A 25,673-nucleotide genomic window follows, 5' to 3' on the forward strand; every position below is an offset into this window, starting at 1 on the left:
TCATTTTTCTAACTGTGGGCCCTAGAAGTGACATTTTAGAGAAAGCATCACATTAGGAATTCTGGAATCTAATCCTGGCTTTGCCACTTATAGGACCCCCTCAACGTAAATCATTCCACTCTAGCCTCTGTTTCACCTAGAAAAGAGACTGGACCAGATGGTGCCCAAGGTTCTTTCCAGCTCTGGGTCCCATAATGCACAGGATAGTTTAATTTACGGTACATTTTTCGGTTTACACCTGCAGAAGGGTCACAGAGGGTTTGGGGCTTCATTTTCACATCTGGGAATTTAGCTGATGTTTGGTGTATTAAAGCACAAGGGGACAGAACCATTGTACGAGCAAAGAAATGCCGGGAAAGGGAAGCATATCCATAGAGCCTGAGAGGAATTAACATAATTCAGCAGCCCAGAAGGGCCCTAAATTAAACACCTTTGGAGTAACTTGTTTAGCTCATTCTATTTCAGCTGGCCAGAGAGGGGCCTGATAATCCCCTTGCGGACTTCTGCTTTTAAAAAGGCTTTCTTGATTCCCACCAACTTGTACCTGCACAAAACCAAGCCTCTGGTAAGAGTCACAGACACACAGTCTCAGCACGGGGGAGCAAGGGATAGCCCTCATCTCCTGGGTTAAATCTTAATCCCACCCCCCAGCAGGGGTGCCCAGTTGCAGTCGGGCAGCTGGCCAAGGTTTCAGAATTCTAATCTTGGGCACACTCTTCTGTTTAGCCGAGGGCTGGATGACACAAAAATGTAGACTTTTATCATCTAAGCCTAGTTCCTCCCTCTGCTGTTCAAGAAACTGCTGTGCCTATTTGTATGATGAAAACTCCAAAGACCTTCAGCTTAGCTCTTTGCAGGAGTCCGGAAGGGTGATGCTGTACAAAGTCCCTTCCTCAGCAACACCTGTCATGGACGTGGGAGGACTGGGGCCCCTGAGTCTAGCGGCTGGAAGTTCTCACCTCTTCTGCATACCGTTGGTTTTCCAGCTCTGGGCCAGCACCACGCTGCTCACCACAGGCCTCCCCCGCAGGGTCACGTAATCATCGGTTAAGTCCCCGTTGAAGTTGCCACAAAGGCCACACACTTTGTTCTGCAGCCTCTCACTGATGCTGATTTTTATTACGTTGAAACCATTGTAGTGTATCTGGATGTCAGGGCTGGTGTCGATCACCAGGAACCCCTCGCTGCTGTAGATTTTGGTTGCCAACCCGGTTATAAACGGAACATTCACTTGTGTGCCATTCACCTGTCAAAGGAGAAAGAAAAAGTATATGACCCTCAAAGCAGGGACTGGCAAACATTTACTGTAAAGGGCCAGAGTAAATATTTTAGACTTTGCGGCCCATATGATCTCTGTCAACTCTGTCCTCGTGGCAGGAAAGCTGCCAGAGACAACAGTAACTAAATGAGTGAGGCAGTGTTCCACTAAAGCTTTATTTACAAAAACAGGCAGCAAGGAGATTTGGCTGAATTTCATATTTTGCTGACCCCCGCCCTAGAATTTGAGTACTCCCTCATCTAACTGTCCACAGTTCCCCCCAGAGAAGCAAAATATGGAGGCAGAGAGTTACAAAAAAAAATGATGGAAAAGTATAACTCACAACAAATGGCTGGATTTTTGTATAAAATTTTCTCTAGCATAAACCAATTACTGAAAACGAAATCCCAATCCTGTGCTAAGGAGGGTCTAACACGGTTAAAATGAACCTGGGGGTCATTGCTATGTTAATTGTTTTCTTGTTTATAATGTTGAAACAGGAGGTACCCTCCCAGAGGTCCTATAGGTACAGTATTTTCTCCATTTGTCATTTTCTTGCTTTATAACAGTTTCTTTTTTCCTTAGCCCTTAGGACAGAACATAACATGCCTTTCCTGTACTTACAAAATAAATTCTTCTCCCCACCCCAGGTTATTAGTAACTTTCATTTCTTAAAAAAAGCAGAAGCCTTTAAAAAATATGATTCTTTACTATTTTAGTGGCTGGGGGTATTTTATTCAGCACAACGTCAGTTTTGCTGTCACGTGGTCCCTTTTCACTTTCTTGCTGCTGTATTCTGGACCGATGCAGTTGTGTCTATGTGGGCCAATTTGCAAAAGGAATTGGAGTGTCAAAAACAGTAGCAGCTTTCATTGATGTTAAAAACCAGTATTAAAATCCAGACTTTTCCTTTTAAGCCTGCAAAATACTGCCAGTCTTTTCCCTAAGGCTGGATACTAAGCTATTTGATGACTCTTCAGATAAAGATATTCCCAGTGCACAATTATCTGAGCCCGTGGTAGAAAGCAGATACAGTAACACTCAATTCCAAAAATGCTCCTATGCGTGTGCTGGCTCTCTCCCTGGCCCTTCCTAGCTGGAACCGCAACCCGGGGTACTGGGTGCTGACTCCATGGTTCTGGTCTGTCTGCTATGAACAGCCTGGTTTAGCTGAGAGGCTGGGGGTCACCACCACTAGTTCCGAGCAGATTATCTTCTTAAATGGAGGGATGGGAGGAATGCAAGTTGGAGAGGTGTATTAGTTATGGGGGTGGGTTGGAGATTCACATTTATTTATATACGGGTCTAAGATTCACAAGAAACCAGGCAGCAGGCCTAGGGAAGGGCCAACCTAAGAGAAAGCCACCATATCCTTCCTCTGTTTTCTTTCCCTTGGTGTGTCATCAGGGGGCGCTCTCATAGCGAGGGACGATCCCTCCCTGCCGTTTTTGTTTGTTGGTTTAACATCTTTATTGGAGTATAATTGCTCTACAATGGTTTGTTAGTTTCTGCTGTATAACAAAGAGAATCAGCTATACATATACATATATCCCCATATCTCCTCCCTCTTGCATCTCTCTTCCGTTTTTATTTAGTAGCTGTGTTTATAGGCAAACGCTTGCCTTCTCTCAGTTTCTAGAAAGGATGGCAGAGATGAAAGAGTGGGTCTTGGTACAGGTAGGCAGAGCTAAGAATAATTTTAAAGGCTCTTAAAAGCAAATGAGATGCTTTTTGGAAATTAATTCAAAGTAAAAGGTGACTTAGCTACCATTTTATCACCTGAGGCTCTATCAGCACCCACACCAACCTTATAGCCCTGAGACACTGTACATTTCCTTTGGAAATCGTTAGTCAAGGACTAAATGGGGCCCACGCTTACGCTTATAGAATCTTTATATTTTCATTCTTTAAAATCTGGTCATCGGTGTATGGTACGTATGAAGCAACAGCCTGTTATCCTCAAACCTCACGGAAAACCACAGCAAACAACCCCCTAGACACGCCCACGTTCCAGAGTACGTTTCTTAAGAATCAAGGACAGGCTCGTCACCTTGACAGTGTGCCGGTCGTTGATGAGAATCTGCTCTTCGTTAATGTAGAAATAGACGGGCGAAATGATGGTGAGATTGGGGGACGACCACTTGTCGAAGTTGATGATGAGCTGGAAGGAGATGTCGGGGAGCTTCTGGCAGATGGTGGAGAGCACGAAGGCACAGTTGGCTGGGAAGCGGAGGAAGGCGCCGTCGAAGGTGCGGAAGACGCCGCCGCCGGCCGCCAGGCAGTAGGAGGTCTTGGTGCTGAAGCAGCCGCGCACCCCGTTGCGCAGCGCGCACTCTTCGTCTGACTTGCACTGGCGCGGGTCGCACTGGATCAGGTTGCGCCGGAAACAGCGGCAGCGCCGCGTGCAGTCACTGTTCCAGAACAGCTGCTTGGGCTGGAAGAGAGGCGCCGTTTGCATGCAACTCAGGCTGTGGTCAGAGTTGGGGCCCCCAAAGCCCAGTCCACCTGGACCCTTTCCAGGCGGGGCTGGCCTATCAGTAATGGGGCTGGAATTTGCAACAAGGAGCAGTAGGGAGGCTGGTTCAATTCAAACGTTACACCCCCTGCATGTAACTCAGATGCCAAACAATGTGCAATTTAGTCTTTATTGGTTTCAGTCAAGAATTTGGGAATCTCTACGGCTGGATTGTAGAACTAATCACAGCCAACCAACTGGAATGGGCAGCTGCCAGAGGAGGAACTAAGTGAAGAGGAAAAATATTTGGTAGGAAATTAATCTAACAAGTACCAGCTCCACTTCAAGGAAGAAATTTAAATTCACTCAATAATGATAAACCCCACCCTTCAATCTTAAATAGGTTAAAAGAAAGCGATAACCAACTCTTATGATGAACCATTTCAACATTCCACAATACTCACTGTTCCAAACGTTTTCCTTGTATCTAATCTACTTCCAATTTACTTCTGTTGCAAATACTCCATTTCTATGTCCTGAAGTGAGAGGCCTAGATAACAGTGAGGTTCCATGAAAGGAGAGCTTTGAGATCAGGCCACCTGGGGTTTGATCCCAGCCCTGCCACCCTACATGTGCCACCCTGAGGGGCACTACCAAGCTCCCAGAGTGTCAGTTTCCTCTCTCGAAACTGGAGGTAATAATAATATCTTGCAAGGCAGTTGTGAAGATTAAATAAGACATGTGAAGCACATTTTCCGGCTGAGAGAAGGTACTCAATAAATAATAGCTGCTGTTATTACCGGAGAAGGACCGCTCACCCTCTTTCAGATAGTGAGGAATTATATAAAGTTATATTAAACACTACGACCAAGTGGATCATCAGTTGGTAGCAGCTATTATTTTTCACTCCTTCTGCAAATCTGTAGACATGACTCTGCTTGAGGACCTCGTGCTCTTGATCTTGCACTTGTTCTAGACCAAGAATTCCAGGAAACTGTTGGAAATTGGTCGTGATTGTCCAAGTGGAGTGTGGTCCCAACGAGTGGACTACTTCATAGAGATGTGGCCACTCGGGCATTAATTCAATTTTCTAAAACGGTGCTATCCAGAGGTGGTTTATTTATTTATTGTTTTTGCGGTACGCGGGCCTCTCACTGTTGTGGCCTCTCCCGTTGCGGAGCACAGGCTCTGGACGCGCAGGCTCAGCAGCCATGGCTCACGGGCCCAGCCGCTCCGCGGCATGTGGGATCTTCCCGGACCGGGGCACGAACCCGTGTCCCCTGCATCGGCAGGCGGACTCTCAACCACTGCGCCACCAGGGAAGCCCCAGAGGTGTTTAAATGGCACAAGATGGGCCTATGCTACTGTCTGGTCACCATTTTCCATTTTAACTATAGACTTATCAAAACCCTGGATATCAAATACAGATCTGACTCAGATCCAAGGGTAAGTAGATAGAGGGTGAGATCTTCCAGGAAGAGTTTTCTCAATCTGGTGCACTTTAAGATTCCAGTGCCCTGCTGATTCTTTCATCCTCAAAATGAAGTAGTTCCCGGAACCAAGCCTTCCCTCCTTCCAGACCTGTAAAATATTGACTTTCTTTCTCTTGTCAGATTTGCAGAAAAATTGAGCGGACGGTCTGGCCTCTCTCTGATGAGAAGTCAGACATTACATGGGTGGAAAGAGCAAAATAACCTGAAGCATGTGGATATGATCAAGGGTAAATAACTCATCCCACAGGGGAACTCGATCATGAAACTGGCATCACAGTAAAGAGATAGGCCCAGTGCTGCTTTCTCCACCTTAATTAGACCCGACAACGTCAGCTGGGTGATTACCCTACATGCTAATAGCTAGATGTGTTCTCTTTTTATTTCCAAAGAAATCTGTTGAATAAACAAGCTCCAAGCTTGTTTGAATTGTGGCAAGTAGGTGTGGATTATCTGTTTTGTGAGTTTGCTACTTCCCAGATATATGTTGTCAAAACCCACTGACTTTCTGATGAAAAGCGGATAATAATGTTTATAGTGCTAACAGCTGCTGAGAGCTGTATTGTGCCTTCCCGAGAGTTCCAAGGGCTTTTACACGCATCGTTTCATTAACACACCTGGATTTTTCATTTATAAAATGCTTCTGAAGAGAATGAACAAAAACAATAGCAGTTACCAATTATTGAACTACTAGGTGCCAGGTACTAGGGCACCTGGCATTGATTATTTATACAACAACCATACTGAGTTGGTATTATTAGTAATGTTTTGTAGATAAGGCAACAGAAGCTCAGAGAAATGACACAGTTTGCTCAATGTCACATCAACAGCATTGGTTCAGCTAGGATCAAACCCGAATCTCATTCCATTATGTCACAGACACTCAGGATCTCTGTGGAGGGGTGCATGACACACTTGCTAGATGGATACATTTCAGTAAATCTCTGGACAGGGGAGCAGAGATTATAATAGTGTTTTTCAGTTTTGAGCCTGGTTATCTCTTCTCCCAGATGGTGGAAAAACGGAATCTATTATTATTTTCTCCCACATGGTCTGCCTCTTCCTTTCAAATAATCAATATTTCTAAGAGCTTAACTTCAAAACTCACCTCTACCAAGAAGCCTTCTTTGATCAATTTTACTATTTTACTCTACTTTTTCCCATCTTTCTAATACAACATTTAAACAAGTTTCCCACCGAAAATGAGACTGAAGGTAACGTCCATATTGATTTTCTTTTATCTCCTCTCAAAGTAAAGCCAACTTAGTTGTTCTTGAACAAGAACAATGCATCTTTACAGAAAGGAGGCATTATTTATTTTTTGCCTAGTTTATTTCCAGTTCAGACATTTCAATCAGATTTTTTTAATGCTGTGGCTCTTTTTCATCTTAAATTGATTAGTTCTCTAGGGTATTATATTTCACTTGTTGATATGTTACTTTGTAATTGTCCTCTTGTTCTTTAAAGTGCTTTTTTTTGCGGTACACGGGCCTCACTGTTGTGGCCTCTCCCGTTGCGGAGCACAGGCTCCGGACGCTCAGGCTCAGCGGCCATGGCCCACGGGCCCAGCCGCTCCGCGGCACGTGGGATCTTCCCGGACCGGGGTACAAACCCGTGTCCCCTGCATGGGCAGGCGGACTCTCAACCACTGCGCCACCAGGGAAGCCCTAAAGTGCATTCTTTCCCCCTCTTCTGAATTGATTTTCAAGTTCCTTAAGGCAGGGAACATGCTTTATCATCCCCAACGATACCACTAGCACAGCGATCTGCAAATAGCAGCTATTCCATCGATGCTATTGTTAACTGTCTACTCGCCAGTGTACGGTGTTGATATCCTTTAAACAGAGAGTGGCCTGGAGGCAGAACCAAGGGCTAAATACCCTCTCCAGGAAAGATCTCTTCTAGCTTAGCATCACAGCACATAAAGAAAGATTACAGGGTAGAAAAGTAAATGATTTTGTGAGCTAATATGTTTTACTCAAAGAAGGGCATCTTCATCAGCTTTATGTGAAGCCCCCAAAGAGAGAGAAGCAGAGGGTAGGACACAACTCTCGGGGGACGGTACTAGACTGACAAATGACACATGCAGAGATGGCAGCCCTCACTCTCTCTAATGGAGCTGCAATAAGCAGAAGAGGCAAAGCCCCATCTGCTAGCCTCGAGCTCTATCTTTTGCAGTTAAAAGTGTCCTTAGCCGAGACAGCTACAAATGTCAGATTCACCACCGTCCTATTTCCAAACAGTAGCCACATCAGAAGCTTTCTAACTAAGATTTACAGGAGAAGAAATCAGAAAGGCCTAGAGAAAGGCGTGGAGGAGAGAGAAACACAAATGCTAGCGAGGAAGGGTGGGAGAGTGAGACCCAAACACGTTTCCCAATCCGGTACTCCGTGCGCAAGAGCCTCACCAGACCTGTCCTTGACCTCTCGGCCCCCCGCTCTGCCTCCCTGCGAATCCACACCACAAGTGGATTCAAGTGGGAAGATGGGTCCACCGTGGCCCGCCTCTTGGAGCGGGAGAGAAATCTGCTGCCCAGCAAGGAGGACCCGGTGGGTGGGGCGCCCCTACCTCGTAGTACTTGCCGTCAGAGTAGCAGCCGCAGTTGTGGGGCAGGATGCAGCTTTTGCCGTTGAGGACGTAGCCGGTGTCGCACTGGCAGCCCTCTACGCAGTAGTGGTTGCAGTCGCTCTTCAGGCGGATCGCGGCGCAGCGGGGCTGGCACATGCTCACGCAGCTCTCGTAGTGGCTGTTGGGAGGGCAGGTGACGGCTGGAACGGGAGACGAGAGTCAAGATCGACAGTCACCAGGACGGTCAACGCTTTCCTCTGGCCCATCGCTCACCCACTTGCGGAGACGGAGGCCCGGCGGGGAGGAAGCTTTGCCACCTTCCCTCTTTCCTACTCTCTCTGCTTATGGAAAGCCTCTATCTGACTTATCCCTGTGGAAGTAATGGACCAAAGAGCAGATGGAGGTGACAAGGCTCCTCACATCATCTTTGTCCTGTCCTCAGCCTTGTTTCCTGAGGTCCTCTAGAACCTGTTGCCTTAAACCCATCTCCCAACATGCATCTTGACTCCAGTGAGTCACTGGATGGCCCCCCGGGGGTGCCCCATATTCACTCCTGCCTTTAGGTCCCCAGGTGTGTTGATCTCCCTTCCCCAACCCCTTCTTCATCCTCCCAGCCTATCTGAATCCTGCATTCTACAAGCCCCAGGTGGAGTCCCAACTTATCTGCAGAACTCCCTACTCTTATACCAATACCAACTCAGAACTTCCAGGACCTTTTTCTAAGACAGTAGTTTATAAACGGTAGGCCCCTGAGCCTCTTGATTTCTGAGAAGGCAAACGTGCACTGTGTGTGTGCCTGTGTATACAGACCGACCCATGTCAGCTATGTTCTGTGGTTTTCAAATGCATGTAGATGCTTTTCTGGAAGGCAGTTGGGGTCCTGGTGAAGAGCGTGGGCTCTGGAGCCAAGCTGTAAGAGACTGGAGCCATTACTTAATCTCTCTGGGCCTCAGTTCCTTATCTGTACAACAGAGATACCCGCTTCATGGCTCATTGGGAGGGAACGAGTGAGTCTGTGTACTTACAACAGTGCCAAGCAACTAAGCGTTCAGTAAGTGTTAGCCAATCATTAAAGATAGGTTTGCTTAAAAGTTTTACAGAAACTAATAATGCCATTTGCAGTGACATGGATGGACCTAGAGATTGTCATACTGAGTGAAGTAAGTCAGACAGAGAAAGACAAATATCATATGGTATCGCTTATATGTGGAATCTAAAAAAATGAACTTATTGTCAATTCCACTCCTGGGTATATACTCAAAAGATTTGAGAGAAGTATTTCAAAGAGATATTTATACATGTTGTCATAGCAGCATTATTCACAATAGCTAAACCATGGAAGCAATCCAAGTGTCCATCAATGGATGAATGGATGAGCAAAATGTCTATATACAATGGAATTATTCAGCCTTAAAAAGGAAGGAAATTCCGCAGTATACTACAAGGATGAACCTTGAGGACGTTATGCTAAGTGAAATAAAGCACCCACAAAAAGACAAATACTGGGGGACTTCCCTGGTGTCTCAGTGGTTAAGAATCCGCCTGCCAGTGCAGGGGACATGCGTTCGAGCCCTGGTCTGGGAAGATCCCACATGCCGCGGAGCAACTAAGCCCATGCACCACAACTACTGAGCCCGCGTGCCTAGAGCCTGTGCTCCGCAACAAAGAGAAGCCACCGCAACAGGAAGCCCACTCACGGCAACAAAGACTAGCCCCCGCTCGCCGCAACTAGAGAAACCCACGCACAGCAATGGAGACCCAATGCAGCCAAAAATAAATTAAAAAAAAAAAAAGACAAATACTGTATGATTCCACTTCTCCAAGGTATCTAAAGTAGTTAAGTTCACAAAGACAGAAAGTAGAACATTGGTTGCCAGGGGCTGGGGTGGTGTGGGGTGGGGTGGGGTGGGGAGAATTATTGGAGTGTTATGGAATGGAGAGTTATTATTTAGTGGGTACAGAGTTTCAGTTTTGCAAGATGAAAAGAGTTCTGGAGATGGATGGTGGTGATGGTTGCACAGCAATATGAATGTATTTAATGCCACTGAACTGTACACTTAAAAATGGTTAACATAGTAAATTTTACGTCTATATTACCACAATAAAACAATTTTAATGCCATATCTGCTATGTCCTTATTTCATTTGCATTCTTTGTGAGGTTGACTGTCTTTTCATTTGTTTGTAATCCATTTGTATGTCTTTCCTGTGAACTGCCTTTTCACATCCTTTGCACATTTTGTGTTGGTTGAATTTTTTTCTTATTGAATTGTAAAAGCTCTTTATAAATTAAAAATAGACTTTTGTCTGTCATGTGTTAAAAATATTTATCATTTGTCTTTTGACTTTGCGTCTTCTTTTTTTTTTTTTTTGGTATGTTTGTGGCTTTGATTATGTTTTTGCCACGTAGAAATTTAAAATTTTAAGTAATCAAATTTATCAGGTTTTCCCTTATGGCTTTGGTCATTTTGCTTAGAAAGTCCCTCTCTACTGCAAGATTACCAAAAAGACTCCTTTGTTTTTCTTCTAGTAGTTTTATAACTTAAATTTCTATGTTTAATCTTGGTTCTGTCTGGACTTTATTTTTTTTCATTCCCTTTTCTTTTTAATTAAATTAATTAATTTTTTATACAGCAGGTTCTTATCAGTTATGTATTTTATACATATTAGTGCATACATGTCAATCCCAATCTCCCAATTCATCCCACCACTACCCCCCCAGACTTTATTTTTGATTGAGGAAATGAAGGAAGTGTTTAAATAGTTTTCTGCCTGCTAGTTTGTCCCTTATTGAATAGTACCTTTCCCCCCAGTGATCTGAAATGCCAGCTTTACTATATACTAATTTCTCTTTAGTGTTTGAGCCTGTTTCTGGACTTTCTCATCAGTCCACTGGTTGGTCTTTCTGGGAATGTGCCGGTATTGACTTGTTTTAATTACTGAAACTCTACAATACATTTTAATATCTGGGAAGATATACTATCGATTTAGAGATGTCCACTGTTGTTTCAAGTATGCTGGTCCTATTTCTCCAACTAGACAATAAACTCATTATTTTACACTTCTGATTCTTCCAGGGCCCTCAAAATAGTGCTGAGAACATGACAGGTGGTTAATAAATATTTGATTCTTGAAAACAAACTTCCAAATTCCTAATTCTGATTTTCTCCACCCAAATGAAGTACTAAGAGCTGAGAGTGATGATGCCTCTACACCTGGATTTCTAACACGGTCACGAATGTGTCTCTTGCTGTGGCCAGTGGACTGATGTAGCCTTTGTGCCCAAGGTGGGTAGGATGTGTGGGTCCCTCTGAGGAGCAATGCAGCAATGCAATAGAATTGACCTTGTTTGAGCCCTGGCTTTGCAACTAACTAGCAGTGTCACCTTGGGCAGGTTACTTACTCTCACTAAACCTCTGCTTCCTCATCTGTAAAATGGGGATAACAAGTAGTAAAGATAAAATGAAATGCGATTTTGCAAAGCTTCTGGTACAGTGCCTGGTACTTCAATGAAAGCTTCTGTTATTAACAGTAGGAGCAGTTGTCGTAATAGTAATAGGAATTTTTAAAAGTTGTTCCACTAGAATTTATTGAGTTTGCAGAGAAATATATAAGAAACCCCCTAATTACCAGACTTTGGACCCAGGACTCTGAAGTAGCAAAAGCTGCCTCTGATAAAAGAGAAAATGATAATGATACTCAAACTTGGCTGACCACGTACCAGATGTCAGGCACCAGGTGGCCTGGTTTATGAGGCATCATCACAGTTAATTCTCACGATGGCCCACTGAGGTTGGGAGATGCCTTCACAGACCTGATCCTACAGAGCTGTACACCCTCTGCAGTACCTGCAGGCTCCCCAGCTCCTCAGGGCCTCCTGGCCTGACCAGGGTAAGAGAAGCAGCACTGCACAGGGGGAGAGCACTGTCTCTGGAGGTACTTTCCAACTTACCCGAGCCACCTGCCTTGGGAAAGTCACTGAATCACTCTGAGCTTCAGTTTCTTCCTCTAGAAAATGGGACTATTAATGGTGCCTACCTTACAGGGTTGCTGTAAAGTTACAGGAGTCAATGAGTGAGGACTCATATCGCACTTAGAATAGTGCCTGGCACGCGGGCGGAGCTAAATACCTGCTATGCGTTTGTTATTTGCTTCTCTTACCGTACCCTCACCACCCAGTGCTCTACTTTAAGTCCCCCATTAAGGGACTGAAAGAATGACAAATTCAGCTGAAAGAATTTTAAGGATGGGTTAGTAATTAAGACAATCGGCCTCCCTTTCCCCCCACCCCGCCCCAAGTCTGTTTGTTCAACTTGGGTGAAGGAGTTTTCCAATGCATTTGCAAAGAAGGTAATTGAGTAATAAATTATCCCATTGATAGGAACAGCCAATATCATTGAAAAACAACAGCATTCTACCTTGTTACCAATAAAGCGTACATTTAACGGGCAGTTCTGGTTTAATCCTTTTTCTCCTGAAAACACCATTCTCATATCTCAACATGTGAGTGTTGAAATGGATTAATTCTTAGTAGAAGCGGGGGGTGGGCAGAGGGATGCTGTTCTGCCCTTGCTTCTCAGAGATTAACGTCATGTCAGATATGGTTACAAACAACTGTATTCAAGGCAGCCTGTGTTCACTGATCTCTCAGATTGAATTGGCTGAGTTAGGACTCCATCTCCCACGGCTTTTCTCTGTTCTGAAATTCAAAATGGAAAACTAAGCTGTCTCCAACTGTGTCCGCCCCCCCAATCTCCACCCACACGCCGTCTTTAAAGTATAATTTCTTTCTCTTATTTTAGCTTTTCTTTTTGCCAGTCACCACCACCACCTCTTCAGGAGCTCTCTTTTGGATCTTGGCCCCTGTCCTGAAATGCCAAGGTGGGGGAAGGTCTATCCCTCTCGTGGTAAGGACGCTTGGCCTGGGCCTTGCTGGCAGGCAGCTATCTAGGCCCGGATGGGGCCCATGGCCAAGGGTGAGGCAGGACAGACTCTGCTCTGAGTGCCTTGGATGGAACTCCCTGTGACGGTGTATAGAGTAGGCAACCGATGTCTGGACAGAACTTTGAAGAGGGGAGAGGAAAAGTTGCTGGTGGAGGGGACAGACAGACAAGAAAAATAGTTTTTATATGCATTATGAAGGGTATCCGTTTCCCAAACTGTTTCCCCATCCTGCACCAGTTTCAGCCCCGTGAGTCCAAGCTGCATAGAAGTAGGGGACCTTCCTCCTCAAAGGTAAGGTCATAAGGGCTTACGAACTTGCTTCCTTTTCTTTCCTGTGAGTGACAAAAATTGATATCCATAAATTAAGGTGAGACTTCCTGGAATTAGCCTCCTCTAAAAACAGTTCTTCCCTACGGTCTCCCTGCCCATTGCAGCTGGAGGCAATGGATGTGGGCATACACTACCCCTCGCTCCCCATCCCAGCCACGCCACACAGCAGTGCAGTTGCCGTGGCATGGCCACAGGAAAAGAGGGAACGCCCTGTAGCAGGTCTCAAGAGGCAGCAGGCAGTGTCTCCTCCCTAAAACTGTCTCCCTGTCCTGCACCATCTTTAGGCCCCTGTGTCTACAGCCTGGTGTGCTGATTTAGAGGAAGGCAAGCTCTCTCGCCCCACTGAGCTCACCCCAGTGAATCCAGAGTAGCTCTAGACATTTATCCAGACCCTGACGTTTTTATAGGCATATTTATTTTACTAAAGTCACCAGAGGCCAATTAGTCTGGACAGTCACTCCTACTGGCATCGCTCCCCCCAGCCCCTCACTCAGGGACTGAGCGTGGCTGAAATGGCATCTTTCCCCCCGCCCCCACTTCCTCCCACCCTGTCCTCCCAATCGACATGAATCCAGTTATGTGGGATGTAAATGAACTGTGTGAGCATTAAACGACAACACTGTTTCTGGTTTTTTATCCAAATCTCCCTTTCCCAGGATGAAAAGGGAGTTTACTCTCCGGGACCCCTGCTGGATCACTTATTTAGAGCTCTTTGCATTCAGCATCCATGCGTAGCCTTTTTCATACAGTTAGGCCTAAAAGAAATTTGCTATAGCTAATGAGATTGAGATGGGAAAATAGACCAAGGCAGATTGGCCAAAGACCAATACTGGTTTCTCTTCCCCGTCTTTTCCTATTGTGATGTGCTAAATGCAGACAAATTATTCCACTGTGAAGCGTATGAGTTGAGGGCAGGAGCTTTGGGGCTGGAAGGTCAAACCCTGACTTTGCCACTGAGATAGTAGGACCTTAGGCAAATTACTTAACTCCTCTGAGTCTCAGCTTCTCCCTAATTGGGTTATGGAGGAACAAATGTTGATAAAGTGTGGAGCACTGGGCTTGGCTCAAAGCGAGCCACGAATGTTAACGATACCACTTAACATGCATGGAGTGTGCTAGGCTTTCAGTTACCCAGTTTGATCCTCCTGACGTTTCTGTAGCATAAAGAGTGTAGGCAGAGCATTATCAGGGGGAAACTAAGGACCAGGGAGGAAAAGTGAAATGCTTCAAAGTCACACCGATCCTTAAGGACAGAGCAAGGCTAGAATCCAGGAGCTCTAGCTCTTTCTCTTGTTTTTCATTGAGATGTAGTTGATGTGCAATATTAATGTTAATTTTAGGTGTATCTAATTCTTTTTCCAATGCTTTTAACATTCTGCTATATTTCATCAACGCAGAGACGGATATATGACATATATGAATCAAATAGAAAACACACTAAGAGAAAGTGTATAAATTATCAGTACACTTAATGATGGGTCCATGAGGTTCTAGAACAAAGCAATCTACTAACTCACTCTTCCCTCGATTCGTCCTTTGTTAGAATCTTACTGTGCCCTTGCTGAGCCCAAAGGCCATGTGTGCTGCTCTGTGCTTTATGTATGTGATCTTATTTCGTCCTCAGAGGAATACAGGGAATAAGCGGTATTAACCCCACTTTACAGATAAGAAAACGGAGGCTCCAGGAGGTTCAATCTCTTGTTTCAGGTAACAAACTCAATTCCAAAGTGCATTTCCTGAAATTGCCCCACTCAGCTTGCTCTGACTTGTACTGGATGACCGGCCTGCCCACACCAATCAAGATGGAAGGAGAGACAACGGGAAGGACTCACAGCAGGACGTGTAGTTCCTCCAGCCGGTCACTGCGATCCCCTGCGTCTGGCACGTGCTGGCGTAGTTCTGCAGCCAGCTGCAGGCGGTCTGCACGGCGCCGCCATCGATGCAAGAGTCAAACAGGCAGTTCTTGTAGAAGAAAGCGGGGTTGACCTTGCTGTGACACTTGGTGAAGCCTGCGTTCTGGTTGGGGATCAGGCTGCAGAGCTGCTGCACTTTGGAGAAACCTTCCACTTTGGCACAGGAAGGGCAGCGGTCGCCACAGCCAACCTGGCAGAAGGTGTCCCTCTTCACCCAGCTCTGTCCAAACTCATTGACGCTGGAGGCCAGCAGACCCATGGGCATCTCCAGGTCATCTTCGGGGTTGCCGTTATAGCGGCCACACAGGCCGTAGGTGATGTTCTGCATGCCCCGAGGGACCGTGATGGACAGGAAGGTCTTCCAATCATACACAACCTTCAGGCCAAAGTCAGTTTCCACCACCACATGGAAGCCAAAGGAAAAGATGTTTATCTTCCCTTGTCCCAACTTCAGGGGCAGATAGAGCCGTTCATTGTTGACCTGCAAGAGCAAGAGGGTCGGCACAGACAATACAGGTGGCCCAGGCAGCCCCGCCCCGCTCTTCTAATGATTAGCCTCTGAGAGGCAGCCCCACGGGGGGTTGGAGCAGTTGAATGAAATCTTTGCATTTAGTGTTGTTTCTGTCCCTCAACTATTATTATTAGGATTTGAACACTTAAATGACTATCCTTTGTACACGAATATACCTATTTATTTCAGTGCCTTCTGTTTATAGCATTATTCCCTCCAGGAGTTCAAATTGTTTTCTCCAAGGTAATGAGAGGGTAATAAGAATTCAATTAAAGTTTAGACTAAAATACCCAAACCTAAAACTCTTGTGTTTCTATTTCCAGCTTTACTGTGGATTTCTCTTAGACAAGCCCCAATTTATTAATTCCTCTAGGATCTTCTTTTTCCTGAGGAATGACTTGATTTTGCTGGTGCCTCTGCCTAGGATGCCGTTCTTTACCTGCCAATATCCTTCTCATCCCCCAGACCCTGCTCAAATGTCGGCTCTTCTATAAGGCAAGATTTTCGGAGCTGGTGGTCAGGAAGAATCACTCCCTCGTCTGGGCAACCAGAACATGTTACTTATACTTCTCTCGTGTTCTCCTGCACCTCTGGCCAAGATCAAGCACGTGTACCCTGTTACTGAAGCACACATCGCATCTGTCTTATATTACAGCTGGCTGTCTACACCTCTGTCTCCACTACACGGTTAGGAGCAACCTGAGGGCAGGGACCACACTTTATTGATCTATACGGCCACCTTCCCCTCACCCCCTGCTGGGCGCCCAGCACAATGGAGACGGCACTGGACGCAGGTTTCCTCCCGCAGATTTTAAATTCAGAAAACGAGGAAATCCCTTAAGTCAAACTCCGGAACTGCACGGCCCTTGAACCATTTTGATGCAGGTGAGCCAAATCCTGCAGCCCTTGGCTGGGTGAGTGCTTGATGGAAAACAGACTGTTGTGAGGGCTAAGAGGAGAGCTGGGCTTCCTCCTGAAAGAAGAAGGTGGCTGCCCACAGGGTGGTAGTCGTAGATTGCTCCCTGCCAGGAAATAACCCCGCTCCTGACCTCCTTAATCTCTCTCCCATCTGACACCCCTGCCCCCAGCCCCACTGCTACCACCTTAGTTCAGACTCTCATCACCCTCCACCTTGACTCTTGAATATGCCCCCGACTGGTCTCCCTACCCCGGTACTGCCCGCCTCCTCCAGCCACTCACCACTGCCTCTCCAATATTTTTTAATGCAATTGAAAGCAATTAATTAATACTTAAAACCCCCTGCATAGCTTGAATAAAATGTGGGGTACGCTTAGCACATGGTACAGGGCTCTCCAGGAGCTGGCCCCTGCCTCTCGGGCCCAACCCACTCACTTCCTCCACCCCAGCCATACCCAGCACTTTGCTGCTCCCCAGATGGACCGAGCTGCCCCGTTCCACGTGCCGTTTCCTTTGCTGGGAGTGTGGTGGTGCCTTCTGTGTCCATCCTTAGCAGTTGTGATTGTGAGTTAACGATAACTCGCAGCTGGCCTTGGCCAAAAGGGGGGCCCTTGGCCCAGGAGGTTATGACACCCCCATCCAGCCCCACCCCCACCTAAGGGCAGCCCTCGGCCAATGACTGACCAACACGGGGGACCAACTCTGTGCGCACGTCATGCACCAGAGCTCCCGGTGGCCCAGGCTGATGTCCAACTTAGACCACATCCTCGCTGAGCTCTCTGCCCTTGGTTCTTCCCTCACTTTCAGGAATCCCCACCTCAGACTCTGCCTCTAGGGAACCAACCTAAGACAGCAATGGTGTCCTTCCCCCATCCTCTCTTTCTCTGGGGCAATTTTCACCCTTCAAATTTCAACTCAGCGATCTCCTTGCCTATGAATATTGCTCCAGGCAGAATTCACTCATTCATCCAGGAGCCATCAGTTTGGCACTACTGTGCACCAAGCATCGTGCTCAACGCTGGAATAAAGCATAGGGCTCTTTCCCTAGGAGCTCACAGGCACGTGGCAGAGACAAGTACATAAACAGGTAATAATAACATCATCTGATGAAAGCAACGATAGAGATAAATAGATGCACAGGCACCAGACTCAGCCTGGGGACAGAATCAGGGATGCCCGCAGAGGATGGTGCCCACATCCGGTCCTGAAGGCTGAGTGATGTTGTCCAGTCAAGATAACTAGTAAGGACCTGCTGTAGAGCACGGGGAACTCTACTCAATACTCTGGAATGGTCTATACGGCAAAAGAATCTAAACAAGAGTGGATATATGTATATGTATAACTGATCCACTTTGCTGTACAGCAGAAACTAACTCAACATTGTAAAGCAACTATACCCCAATAAAAATTTTAAAAAATATAAACACTACTATATATAAAATAGATAACCAACAAGAACCTACTGTACAGCACAGGAAACTCTACTCAATATCTTGTAATAACCTATAATGGAAGGGAAAATGTAAAAAAAGACTATATATATATATGTGTATGTATATATACATGTACACACACACGCACATATATGTATGTATAACTGAATCACTTTACTGTACCCCTGAAACTAACACAACATTGTAAATCAACTATATTTCAATAAAAATTAAAAACAAAACAAAACAACAACAAAAAATGAAGGAATGAGAGTGAAGAAAAGGGAATCCCAAGAAAAGGGTGTAGCCTGAGCTGAGGCCAAGAGGAGGGGAAATGCCTAATAAGTATGAGGAATTACAGCAATTGAATGATGCTGGAGCATAAAATGTGACCTCGGGGATGATGGGAGATGAAGATGGAGAGGCGGGGAGGGCCTGGACCACGGAGGGCCTCGTCTGTAACGTCCCATGAAATCAAGCCTGAAAAAGACTCATTCATTTTTCAAAGAAGAAGTCGCCAGTGATCTTAGTAAGAGAACTTCAGTAGCGTGGTGATACCAGAGGCTAGGTCGCAGAGGTTAAACGGCAAACAGGGGATATGGAAGCAGAGATGTCTCTCTCCGGGAGTCTGGTAGGAAAGGGGAGGAGAGGGATTGGTTAGAAGAGGGATTGGATTGAATCGGGGTCAAGGTTTATCTTAGAACGAATATGTTTATGGGTTGAAGAGAAAAGCCCAAGACACAGGAGGGGGAGGAGATGAGAGACAGGCAAGAGGCTGAGAGGGCCAAAAAGGGATGGTGTAGGTGGCCATGGCCATGGAGAGGGGAAGAGATAATTCGTTCTCTGGAAAGAGGACAGGAGGTGAAGAGGGCGTGGTGATGGGTCATTTCAGAGACAGCATGGAGGGGGGAAGAGGAAGAGGGAGATCGTGCCTGGTGAGCATAACTTTCTCACCTGGGAGGCCCAGAGACAGAGAGCTCAGGTGTGCAAAGTCACCGAGGGAAGCAGAGGCCGTGGGGACTCCCACGAGCCTTGACAACTCGCACGAATAAACTAAAGCCTGAGCACCCAAGGGCTCACGCGTGCTGGCTGGCTTTTCCTCCTGAGTTTCTCCGCATTCTCTGTTCCTGGCTACTGGGTGTCAAGGAGGGGGCGATACCTTGGAGAGGCCATGTGCCTGGATTACAGCTCAAGGCCTTCGAGTCCTGTCACTCCCAGGAGCACCTGGGAAAGGAAGGCCTCGACGCAGACAGGCCTGCCCAGCTTCTCCCTGTCTCTCAGGCCCCAGGAATGCGACCTCCACCCCTACATCACTGCCCTGTCTGTCCCTGTGAAACAGAGGGAAAGAGAGAGGCAGAGGAAGGGAGGGGTGGATAAGGATGGATGGAAGAGGCCGGCGCAGAGGAGGAAGAGAGCAGGGCATGGGGATGGGTGGGGGAAATGTGTTTCTAATACTGAAGTATTGGAAATAAGGCCACATATTCGCTTTTCAGTAGCGAGCTTTCCTTTAAACAACTGGCTTTGATTGCCGCTACAGCTGTTCTTCAGCTGTTCTGAGGCCCCCTTCACACCCCCGCCCTGGATCTCCACTGACGTTTCCTTGTCCTAGGACGCCCTCTGCCTCTTTCACGGCCTGGCCAATGGATGCCTTCAGGGCTCAGGTCTGGATCATCTCTTGCAGAAGCCTTCCCTCCATCCCCCCAGGCGGCTCAGGCAACCTGTTCTCTCATGACACACCCCCCTTCCCCACTGCACGTCACATTTTTCTGGAACTTCACATCACGCTGACGTTCCCTGCAAACACGTCTGTCTCTCCCACTAGACCCTGAGTTCCCTTAGGACAGAGGCCTGTTTCTGACTCACGTTTCTACCCGAAGGGCTTGGCACAGAACAGCCTGTCAATGCAAGCCCGTCAGATGCAACTGAGCCAGAGTGATGCTCAAAGCTTCCCTCTTCTCTCATGGCCACGGGGTGGGCAATCAGTGAGAAAAACACCAGCTCTGGAAGGTCCTGAGAGCCTTCCCCTTGGCCTGGACCATGCAGGACCCGGCTGTGCAGAAGCCTGAGGGAGATGGAGGAGAGAGGCCGTCTCTATGGAGCTCGGGCTGTGGACGGCTGAGGCGTGGGCTCTGCGGTGCCCGGGAGTGGCTCACCTCTGTCGCTCACCCCTACTCCCTGGCTGGTATAAACATAGCATATTTATTTCTAATTTCCCTCGGCTTGGTGGGTTTCCCCACATCCTCAGTACTGCTTAATGCCGAGAAAGGTCAGAATCACAGAGGGACCCGGTGTCCCAAGGAGTCACTTCCATGTCACCTCCGTTTTTGCAAGCACCAGCAGTGACCCGGGCTCTGTGCTGTGTTTTGCCTGGCGCTCCACCGCGCGCTGTCATTGTGACGGCCGTTATTCTTCTCTCAGGGAGAGATGGTGACTAATAATAACATCATGGGAAAAACAAACGCAAATCGTTGAACAAGCAGATCCTGCCATGCATATTAATAATTCAAAGTAAATGCTAAATCTACCCCCTAGGCCCCAGAAGAAAAGAACCGTCGAGCACCCTGAACCTGGTCTTTCCGGCAGAGATCTGAGAGCTGTACACTCCATTCCCAGCGTGGGCATTTTGGACATCTGGTGACCTAGAAAGAAGAGCCCTGGAAAGGGTCCCCCCACCCCTTTAATCAATTCCTCCTTCATGCCCATTACTCTCTAATTACTCCCTGTTGTAGATTGAATTGTGTCCCCCCAAAAGGTATATTGAAGCCTTAACCCCCAGGACCTGTGAACGTGACCTTATTTGGAAATAGGGTCTTTGCAGATGTAATCATTAAGATGAGATCATGCGGGGAAAGGGTGGGCCCTCAATCCAATGACTAGTGTCCTTAAAAGGAGAGAGAGATTTGGCACAGAGGGACGAAGGCCATGAAAATACGGAGGCAGAGACTGGAGTTATGCTGCCACAAGCCAAGGGTCACCTACAACCACCAGAAGCTGGAGGAAAGCCTGGAACAGAGGTTCCCCTAGGACCTCGGGGGGAGCATGGCCCTGACGACACCTTGGTTTAGGACTCCTGGCCTCCAGGACTGTAACAGAATAGGTTTCTGCTGTTTCAGGCCACCTAGTCTGTGATGCTTTGTGACAGCAGCCCTAAGAACCAATAGACCCTTCCCTCCGCATTTCTTTGTGGGAGGAAGAAACCAGCTGTGTAGTTCTCATGGCTCTTGACTTTAGGCGTGAGTGCATCTCATGAGACACGTGCCTGGAAGGTGAGCTGACCCAAAGGGAGGGAAACACCTGGTGAGAGAAGAGAATCAGCCACTGGGGAGGAGAGAAGGGAGAGCAGGAAAAAGAACAAGTGTTCATGAAGGTCCAGTGTCTATATCTGAAAATAACTGGGTCAGAAAACATGGGTAGCCTCAGATATCTATATACCTAAACCTTGACAGCGTGTAACACAAGGCAGAAAATACGCTTTCAGAGTACACTGGATGGGACAGGGCCTGTTAACAGATTATATTTTAGAAGAAGAAAAAAACCTGAAAGGTAGAAAGGTGGAAAAGTGTTGAATGTCACAGAGATAAGGAACGATATCCAAAATTATAAATCTAAGGGCAGAAATATGTCAGAGGAGGAGCAAAGGAGAAAAGGGCAAATATGATGAGGCCACAGGGACAAAATGATTGATGTGTTTGTTTTAACACAATTGATGAAAATGGAGGAGAGGGAAGTGATTGTAAAGAGCGACTTTGACTATCTGGACATCTGTTGGAAACCTTTTGTGGCTAAAAGCAAGGCATCTGATACACTCCTAACCTGTCCAGGTGCCAATTTCATCTCTCAAATTGCTAAAGAAGTGACGAGCAGCAAAATGAAAGTCGTAGGAACCTTGGAAGAAAGGGCTTATTATGTTATCTCCTTCGTTCATTTGACAAATGCTCTGAGTGTCATAGCACACAGTATATTCATTTAACATAAAGATGGATTATGTGTGGTTCCTGCCCTCAAGGAGTCCACTATGAATATTGAGTGAGCTGGACATGAACATCATGGAAAAATACAGTATGATTAATGCCATAAATGATAGAGGAACCAACTGTTAGGTGAAACACAGAGGGTACCAATGGCAGTTTGGGTAAAATACCCAAGAAAAGGAAGAAGAAGGTTCATAGTGAGACTTCCATCTTAGATGCTAAGAAGGCACACTTTCCAGTAAACGTGAAAGGGAGGACAGTTTAAGAAGCTCAGAAACCTCTCTTTGTCAGAGAAGGGGGTTAAAGGAAATTCTAAGGAAGGAAAGAAATCAGCAGAGTTGCCCAAGGAAGTCTTTAACAGCTCAGAATTTGAAAGGGAATGTATATGAGAGGAAGAGGAACCTCCTTAGAGATAAATTACACCGCAGACCTGGGAGGATGGTGTTAAAAGGTTGACATCCTAAGTCAGCTCCTCCAAAATGCTAAAGCAGTGGCTTGCTGGTGTCCCAAGTGTTGCTCAGGGCGGGCCCTTGGGGGAGGGGTGGCCAGCCTGTGGCTGCGGCTGACATCCTCAGGCTGGACTCGGAATGCATGGAACTCCTCAGCCCCTACCTGCTCCTGTCTTCATGGCCAAGGGAGTGAAAAGTAAGAAGACTGCAAGGGAGCCCCAGGGTGCTCCAGATGTGGACAAGACTCCTGAACTCCCAGGTCCCCTGGGAGCGAAAGGGAGACTGAAAGAGGCAGCAGGAGGCCCAAGGAGGCGAATATTTTGATCTCAGCTAAGGGAAGGAGGTGGGTTAGAGAGCACTACCACTTATTGACGCCTAGTCCATGCTAGGTGCACATTCTCGTATACACACAGCGACTGTCTGAGGCCGCTCAGTGTAGCCAAGCTGGGACTCCATCTAGGTCTGTGCCGTCTCCAACACACTCTGCTACAATATGAAAGGCACCATTCCTAGACCTGGCTCTGTTCCTAATTTGGTGCCTGTGACTTGGGTATTTTTCTCTCTGAGGGCTCTGTTTCCTTATCTGTAAGATAAAGTGATGGGAAGTCTCCAGGGCCCCTCTGTGCTCTAACATCCTCTGCTTTTCCTTGGATTCTGGACCTGCCTGGTTCAGCTGCAGCCTGACTTGCTGACCCGGGACCCCTATCCTCACATCCCCACGGCTCCCCTCCTGGGGTCTGGCCTGTGACCGCTCACCAGCACCGTGTGCTTGTAGGCCCTGTGAATCACGATGCTGTAGCCCAACACGGTCACGTCCACCTGCTTGACCCACAAGGCCAGCGACGGGTCCCGGTCCTCGTTCTTGGCTGTGACGACGAACTTGGGGAACGTGTCTGAGCTCGGCCTGCTTCCTGTGGTGCACAGGATGAGCGGGCAGCTGGTCTGGAAGTCAAAAGGGTAGCCGTCAAAGGTCAGGTAGTGGCCGTAGCCCGAGACGATGCAGGAGGCGTCGGTGCGGGCCTGGCAGTAGTAGAGGCCGCCCTCCTCCATGCAGTACTCGTCACCCTTGCAGGGGATGTTTTCACAGTGGACGCTGTTGTCTGTGCCATTGCAGTAGCAGAAGATCTGGCAGTCCAGGTCCACCCAGAAGGTCTCATTGGTGGCAAGTTGGTGTCCCTCAAAGTTGCAGCCACACTCGCTCCGGGGGACGCACTGGCTGCCTTGCAGGGCATAGCCCTCGTCACACTGACACCCCTCGGAGCAGCTGTCCACACAGATGGGGCCCAGTGCCAGGGTCTCACAGGTCTCTGTACACATCATGCACTCCTCGAAATGGCTGTTCTCCGGGCATTCCAGAGCTGAGGGTGGGCGAGGAGGAGATGGGATTGAGAAAGGGACAGAGGTCAGAGACAGAGTCTGTGTACACTCATTGGTATGCATGGGTGTGTGCATGTGTGTGCATGTATGGCTGTGTGCACAGTGTGCGTGCACGTGTGTGCGTGCAGGTATATAAGCTGCGTGTGACTTATCTGTCCAGCACGGTGAGCTCAGCAAATGCCATGTGATCGGCACCACTGCCATCCTCATTCGGGGTGATCCACAGGGCTCAGCGAGCCCCTCACTCACGTGCTCCTCTAGTGCACTTAGCTTTTCAAGTAGAAGATTCTGAGACGATGGGCCTGTTCTGAGCACCTGTGGCACACCGGGCACTGTTCTAGGCATTTTAGTGTAATTTTCTCAACAATCTGGATGGTAAGGACAGTCATATCACCCCTGTCTTATAAGTGAGGAAACTGAAGTTCAGTGACTTAATCCAGCTGATAAGTACTGGAGAGAGATTCGACTCTGCATCTCCCGACTCTGAGTCTCCTGACTCAAAGACTCCGGAAAGAGAGTTCTGGAAGGAACAAGTGCTCTGAGGCTGCAGAGACCTGTGGGTACCATCTCTGAGCTTCAGTTTCTTCTCTTATTAAATAAGGACAGTACTTACCTAGGACTGCTGTTCTGAGGATTAATAACCTAATATATCAAGCCCACAGTAGGGTCTCAATAAACACTGCACCCTTTCCCTTCTTACACTTCCCTCCATTACAGATAGGTTTCATGGAGGTGTTTCTACTCTACACGTTGGACCTTCCCTGTGTCTTTCATCTCTCTGCTCCTGGTGTCCTCTGACCCCTTCCACCTCCTCACTGACCTCAGCACATGGTCCTGCCCACCTCCTTTATTCACACCCTTTGCCCCTCCTGCACGGCCTTCACACAGCCAAATCCTACCCATCCTCCCAGTTTCATTTCAAGTCACTCTTCTGCCCAGAAGCCTTCCTTGATAGATCAAGACTGTGCGTCAGTAAGCATAGCACATACAATAACGGCGCATGCGGCTCACCATGGAATTCCGTGTAACTTCCCATGTCTCTTTATTATTTTTGTTTGTCAAAACTTGACATGAGCCGGGATGAACCCAGGGATACAGAAGAAATCTACCCACAGGTCTGTGTTCTCTAAAGATCTGTGAACGTCGTCACCGTCTCCTGGGAGTTTAAGATCTTGCCTTTAAGGCTTTCTTTAGGTCTTATGCATACGATCACTCCTTAAGAGGGTTTTATAATCCAAGGACACAAAGGACACTGTAGAGAAATTGCATGGCAATAATAGTTCCGCCCACAAGTACCAGCTCAACAGCTCTGCCCTATGGACTGAAAGCCAATCTTTTTTCCCTCTGGGCTAAAGGACTGTCTACACCTCCACTGACTAGTTGTAGGCTAGTTCAGCACTGATTAAATATGTCTGTATAGAGCGATTTTCACATTTGTCTCTAAATTATGAATGTTATAACACTGACTACAGGTTTATGGTGATAGCAAATAACATGACTTATTTAAATGGCTCTCGTTTTATGACTTATCGTGTTGTCTGAATGTGTCTGAAAGTCTGGAACATGCAGACATGAAGTAATAAAACTTCCCCTGGCTCCTGAAATGCCTCTGAAATTACTTAATCGGGCAGCCTGGCTCTGCCAGCGAGAGCTGGTTAAAAATATCTGAACACAGAAGCAGTGGTTGCCTCTCTCCAGGTCCAAAGAAGATTGTGTTCCTGATTTGCAGCTGTCACTCAATCCAATCCCCACTCTGCAAAACCCTGACCAGATTAACCCCTTAGTACCCAGAGACTTGATTAATCAAGTGTGAGCCCTGGCCCTCCACCCGAGGAAGCCATGCTCCACGTGGCTGCTTCCGTCCACAAGTCTCTCTCTAAAAAAGGCACGAGCGTTTGCTCCAGCTCTTCAAGCCCCGATGAAGGATTGGGAGAAGTGATTCTCAGCAGGCATCGCACCCGGAAAAAGAGGGAATCACTGTCATCCCGCCACACGTCCTTCGTATGAGCCATGCCACCAAGCTGTGCTTCGCGCAGTACAAAAAAACCAACCAGAGA

General features: G+C 47.2%; 1 protein-coding gene across 2 annotated transcripts in view; it reads right to left on the reverse strand.

Moving 5' to 3' along the window:
- Positions 1 to 25,673, reverse strand: part of LOC309826711 (alpha-tectorin) — a gene marked incomplete at its 5' end in the record, with an annotated part of 70,193 nt that overhangs the window by 16,172 nt on the left and 28,348 nt on the right. For both annotated transcript variants that reach the window (XM_082661004.1, XM_082661005.1), the window contains 5 exons: positions 960 to 1,246; positions 3,309 to 3,692; positions 7,772 to 7,971; positions 14,877 to 15,438; positions 22,996 to 23,597. In XM_082661004.1, the coding sequence (XP_082517130.1) occupies positions 960 to 1,246; positions 3,309 to 3,692; positions 7,772 to 7,971; positions 14,877 to 15,438; positions 22,996 to 23,597 (2,035 nt within the window). The remainder of the gene's footprint in view (positions 1 to 959; positions 1,247 to 3,308; positions 3,693 to 7,771; positions 7,972 to 14,876; positions 15,439 to 22,995; positions 23,598 to 25,673) is intronic.

Source organism: Grampus griseus, assembly GCF_964374135.1.
Source record: "Grampus griseus genome assembly, chromosome: 8".
NCBI lineage: Eukaryota > Metazoa > Chordata > Mammalia > Artiodactyla > Delphinidae > Grampus > Grampus griseus.